The 6,290-nt window shown below is 37.5% G+C and overlaps 1 protein-coding gene and 1 long non-coding RNA gene across 2 annotated transcripts in view; both read left to right on the top strand.

The window, feature by feature from the left end:
• LOC100639326 (uncharacterized) overlaps positions 1-819 on the top strand; it is a gene marked incomplete at its 5' end in the record, with an annotated part of 4,675 nt that extends 3,856 nt beyond the window's left edge. Inside the window, one exon of the mRNA XM_020001791.1 lies at positions 7-819. Coding sequence (XP_019857350.1) covers positions 7-614 — 608 coding nt within the window. The remainder of the gene's footprint in view (positions 1-6) is intronic.
• A 4,312-nt stretch (positions 820-5,131) lies between these two features.
• On the top strand, positions 5,132-5,661 carry LOC109585660 (uncharacterized). The gene is made up of 3 exons (XR_002186591.1): positions 5,132-5,223; positions 5,463-5,517; positions 5,588-5,661. It is a non-coding gene; the product is annotated as an uncharacterized LOC109585660 (long non-coding RNA).
• Positions 5,662-6,290: the final 629 nt, after the last annotated feature.

Here is a 6,290-nt window from a genome sequence, read left to right as displayed (position 1 = left end):
GTGGAGTTACTCGTGCTGTTCATTTGGACATAGTCACAGATAAGTCTTCTCTTACTTTCCTCAGATGTTTCAAACGATTTGTGTCTCGAAGAGGTCTTCCCTCACTTATAGTCTCAGATAACGGAACTACTTGTAAATCTGCTGCGAAAGTCATTCGATCTATTCTGAGTCATCCTGAGGTCCAACGGTATTTCTCAAATGTGAATTTGAAATGGAGCTTCAATATTGAGCGTGCCCCATGGTGGGGTGGCTTTTTCGAAAGAATGGTGCAGCTCCTCAAGCGTTGCTTACGTAAGATGGTGGGACAGTCCAAGCTGACTTATGATGAGCTACTGACTAGTGTAACGGAAGTGGAGATGATATTAAATTCCCGTCCTCTTACTTATATTACAGCCTCTGATATGGATGAGCCCATAACTCCTTCTCATTTGATTCTGGGAAAGAGACTGATGTCTCTACCTGATTACTTATCCTTGCCTGATTCTGAAGAGTTTAGCCCAGATTCATCTCGACCTACTATAACAAGGCGTTTGAAGTATTTGAGTACTATTCTGAAGCAAGGGATAAAGTCGTTGCTAGTCTTTTGGACTAGTCTCATTGTAAGCAGAGATTGAGATTGAAATTATTATTGATTTATGTTTTCTTTTGTTTGTTATTATTGTTTTCTTGTTTTATTTGATTATTTGTGATATTGAATAGTATTCTACTATTCAATGGGGGGTGTGTGTGAGGATTTATGTGTGATTTATATTCATTGTGCTTATTGATTGTCAGTTATTATTAATTATTAGTTCATTATTATTCATGAATGTATTTTGTATATAACAGAGTAATTTTTGTGAGCCATTTTGTGTGTGTGTGTGTGTGCAGTGTGTAGAAGTGTGTGAGCGTAGTCTGAGTGCTATTGAGTCGTTGGGAGATAGTGTGGCACTATCTATCTTTATTTGATATTATTGTTTGAACCAGTAAAGCTGGTATATTATTTGAAAAGAGATTCTGTTGAAATATATTTTGTGAAATTGATAGCGAGCCCTGCATTGGCGAGCTAACTAGTGAATCCTGAGCTGAGCTGACTACTAAGGAAGCAACTATATAGACGGGCTGGACGGCATCCCCGAATCCATAGAGAAGACGCCGTGACAGGGGGTGTGTTTGTTGCATTTGTGTCATTACAGGTCAACAGACATTCATCTTCATCTTTATTTATAGGAGAAATATCAGGTTGAGGCTGTAGTGATTGACCATGGTTACTTTGTACTGTTTCTTCAGCTGGATGATAACGTTCAGGTGGAGTGGTATCTGCTATAGTGGATGATTCCATTATCTTTGATTTCACCTGTTCTGTGGGATTCCTTCTTCCTGGTAGCCGAAGGTAATTCTCCATGCTTATTTGTTTATCCCGTCTTTTATCCTTCTTGACACAGGATTTGAAGTGTTTTACCCAATTGCAAACCACCCTCTCTCCTGTGGGCTTTTTTGTGACCTTGATAGCCTGTCCACATCTGCAAATGATGGAAGCGTCAAACATGTCTGAGTTTGTGATGGATCTGTTCACTTTTACAGTGAAGTCGACACCTTCTTCAATACGAACGTGGCCTGCTTCTTTCTGATCTCGACTCCATTTTAGAACTTTTTTCTTAATATCATTGGTAACTAAAGATACGTCTTCCTTGTCATTTGATAAGTATTTGCCCTTTTTTGAAGGAGGTGGCTTTGTAGCAGCATCATTTGATGTAGCATCGGTTTCGGATGTCATTGACAGTTTTTTGACGTATTTTAATATTCTGATTCGATATCCCGGAGGAAACCTGAAGGTAGAGCTATATGATGCTGGCTTTTCTGATCTCATGCACTCTGATAGTGCTTCCTTATGCTCATCAATGTAGTCTTCAATTTGACTAATCGTTTCATCATTAATTTCAGAAATAACATCAATTGTATCGTAACCAGCTTCCATGAAGCAATTGACTATGTATTGAGGTAAGTACTCTTTCATGTGCTCATGTATATCAGTGATGTCTGACCTATAAGTGAGAATTAAATTAAGTCATGTGCATAAATACATTTATGTAGCAATTGTTTTAATCTTAATCTGAACAATAACAGAATTGGTACATGTACATGTACATGTAATTAACATATTCACACATTCACACAATTACTAATTAATCATAAACTATAATTTTTAATTTCTTTTATTGGTTATGTCTATGTATGTATGTATGTGATATAAAAAGACTCCCCAAACACTCAATCTTATCTTTATTATTTATGATACTCACTCTCCCTCATTCTCTCAATCTTTATTTTCATTCAATATTGTGAGTGTTTATTCAAGTTGTTCATAGTCTAATTACATGTACACATATTTGAATTGCATGTGTACCTGTTTTGAGCCATGATAATGAACTTTTGAAAGAGTATGGTAAAGGTTGAACAGAAGACGAGAGATAGAGAGGAAGGAATAGAGAGAAGGGGTACTGACAATGAAGAATCCTGTTTTATTACATACATGTATCATAGTTAGATTCATAATTATGAATAATTCTACCTTATAATAGTTATGTGGCTGTTTATAGCACTCTGATGCAGCAGTTTTAGCACTTATTATTGAACCTGTGAAGTCCACCACGTGGTTAGAAGTATGGGAAGTCAGGGAAGGTAACTATATGCACATATACATAGTTTCAACATTAGTAACTAAGTTCCAATACCTTGAAATTCTATCAGTTTTATAGCCAGATAGATTTTAAAAGCAAAATAGATACTATTTGCAATAAGATACAGTGTAAGGAGTAGTCTGAGAGGATAATGTGTCATTATTGTACATGTGACCCTTTAGTATACCTTTTAAACTGAGGTTGAACACAAGGTGGATGTACTGATAGCAGCTGTGATTAATAGTGGCAACCGCACTGCAGTTAACTGAATTAAGCAAATAAATTCAGTCAAGAGAATAGTCCAATACAGTTTGCTATTGAAAATATTGGTAATGCAGAGATACAAATGTTTTACATGCAGTTTTATGCACCTTCTAGTTGTCAGTACTGAACTTGAAGTATTATGTATACAGCACTTGAGTCCTCAAAGAAACACTGAACTTGCCAGTATAGCAGCTCAGTTGAAGAGAGACAGTAGGCCTTGCACAGCAGATAAAACTTTCCGAGGGACCAAGGCAATGATAAAGAAGTTAGAACAAGAAAACAGCAGCCAGCTATACCAGCTCTAAAGTCACAGTATATTGTTTAATGTTTATTAACTAATTTTAATAACCATTATTAACATCAATTTAATAACCATAATTACAATAATAGTTATTAATAGTTCAGACTAGTATATCTCCGGATATTATAATTTTTAGAGAAGATTACTGGATTATTATGAAGATTACTGGATTATTTTGGATTCCTACAGGATTATAAAGATTTCATAAGATTACCAGATTCCACAGGGATTACTAGGATTACATGCCAGCTTCTACGAGATTACTAGGTCGTTGCGGGCCCCTCGGAGCCATGTGCCACTGTTACTGTGTGTGCGGGTGGAGCATGGCTTTGATTGAGCCACACCTTCATTGCAGCCACACCTTTACATTGCTGCAGCAGTGCAGCAAGCATGCTGGAGCTTCTTCTCTGTCTAAAAAAACAAAAATTCACCGTTTCAAAACATTAATTAAGTTTTTACATGCTGAAGCTTCTTTTCTGTCTCAAAACATTCACTAATTATTTTTCTCTTAATTTATTAAAATTGTTACACACAGACTGTGGCGAGGGTATGCACTTTAGTGCTCTCATTCATTCATTCTGTACAAGCGAATTTTGTCTTTAATGAACTATAACTTTAGCATAGCGTGTTCTAAGCTCCTAGATCTTTCTTTTTTGCCTGGAAAAGTCTTGCTTAACTGTTTTGTGTTGCTCAAATATCAGCGCTAGGTACAAAAAGCTTCAAAGTGAGAAAATTAAGTATTTGAGTCAGGTTCCGTTGTGTTGGCACTCTGGAGATAGCTAGTAGCATTTTCCAGTAGATTAGAACATGGCCTTTAAAAGATATGAACACATTTCTCTAAATCTTACTTGGTAAAGAGTTACAGTTGTCCTGGTTCTTGTTTGTGAAGCACTGGAGCGACAACCTACTCGGCTATAGGTACTAAAGTACCTATACTATCTCAAATACATGAAGGCAACAACTTTCTGTCAGCAAGTTTATCGTATATTGCTGATTAATAAAGAAAAAGTTAAGCTTCTTTCTCACATGGTCTTCTTGCTGCCATCATTGCAGTTGATGATGTAATGCCACACCTTCAATCTACAGGCATGGGAGGGGCTGGAGCTGCTTGCATGTATGTGCTGCAGTGCTGCTACTTCTGCAGGTATTCAAGAGCAAGTGCATGCAACTGCAGGAAGCTAGTGTTGAGCAGACTCTCTTCATGCTGATAATCAAACAGCTATTGCAGTGTGGGCATGCACCATAGCAGCTATAGGGGCGAGGCCATGCACCGTAGGTGTCTCGTTTTCAATGTTCTACATGTACAATGTACATATTATCTTTTACTAGTTATTATTTCTTAATTCTTCTTCACGTATTAAAGGTATCTTTCTCTCCCTCTTTCTCTCAATAATTTTTAAGTGTCCATGTTCTTTTATGTGTCCTATATGTTCTCAGTGTTCTCTCACGAGTATATACATAATGTATTGTGTTATCAGTATTATTGATGTATGTGTCTCATTTATCATTTATTGTAGGTACTCCAACTAACAGTAAACTGACATACCTCCCAATGGTCATTGTAATGGTCTCAAGGATGCCTTACTTTAGACTCTTGAAGGAAGCACTATCTGCGTAAGAGATTATAGTACATGTATTATACAAAAACCACTTTTGTATGATTCTGTGCTTGCTCAATGATGCATGGCTCCAGAATGTCAGTATAACAACTATCAATTTTAATATTTGGCAAATCCATTAGCTCCTCCCAATGCTTCCCATTACACTATACAATACATGTACATGTACAATTACTGCATGTACTGTACATGTGCAAATGTACTTGCATAAGATTTTATAAACTACATGTATTATTTATAATGATAATGTGGTTCTTATTGTAGTATGTATAGACTGTTGTCTGAAGAGGAGAGGGAGGACTCATATTGGGAGACCATTGAAGACGTGGCCAATAAACTGTTCCTTATACGTTGTCTACCTGAAGGACTCCTCTCATTAGTAAGGGAGAGAGAAGGAGGGAGGGAGAAGGAGGGGGAGAGAGAGAGGGAGGGGGGAGAGAGGGGAGGGAGGGAGAGAAAAGGGGGGAAGGGGGAAGGAGAAAGGAGAGATGGGAGGGAGGGAGTGAGGGAGAGGGAGAGAGAGAGGGAGGTGAATGAGAGGGAGAGAGAGGAAGAATAAAGAAGGAATGAGGGAGAAAGAGTGAAATAGAAGAAGTTATGTATTCATTGTTCTACTAGGAAGTAACTCTACCTGGTTTTTCATCACCAACAATCATTATGCCACCCAGAGGAGGTTAGTATATGTACATTCAGTTTCAGTTTTCTCTCTGTCTCTGTCTCTCTCTCTCACTCTCTCCCTTCAGACCTTCATCTTGATGTCAGATTAAACTATCCATTCTTATGTCTTTTTGTTGATAATGTTCTCGAGGTTATTTTTATTATTTTTTTAATGCCAGTATCAGTTATACAAGTAAGAGAAGAGAATATACTATTGTACATGTAATATATGTACTTGTAGTATGGTGTGTGGGCAGATCAAAGGCGCCGCCAGTGCTACAACTTCCAATAACCGCATGGTAGGAAAATGTAGCACTGTGTGGAATATATAGTACTGCACAATATGATATGTATGGGCTTTCCTGATAACCACAAGCTTTGATAGAGGCAAATAACAGCCTCAGCTACATACACTAGACATGTAACAATAATAATTGTGATAAATGAGATCTGATCATCTGGCACTGGCGACCTGTGCGACTTTTGAAGTTTCATTTGATCCGCCCATGCACCACTACAAACCAATCAAAGCACTGTTGATTTGTAGATTACAGAAATTATTGCACTCGGGACGGTCTCGACGAAAATGTAGCAGTCGGCTTCGCCTCGTGCTACATTTTCCTCTCAACCACCCCTCGTGCAATAATTTCCGTAACCTACTCTCAACAGTGCTTTAACTAATACATGTACATGCATGTTTTTTAAATTTTTTTAATTACACGTATGTCTCTTATTTATGTGTACATGTACATTGTACATGCATGTATACATGTACATATTGATGCATAT

Source organism: Amphimedon queenslandica, unplaced genomic scaffold (assembly GCF_000090795.2).
Source record: "Amphimedon queenslandica unplaced genomic scaffold, v1.1 AMPQUscaffold_13028, whole genome shotgun sequence".
Lineage (NCBI taxonomy): Eukaryota > Metazoa > Porifera > Demospongiae > Haplosclerida > Niphatidae > Amphimedon > Amphimedon queenslandica.
The sequence above is the reverse complement of the archived record's forward strand: the minus strand, read 5'-3'. Positions and strand labels throughout refer to the sequence as shown.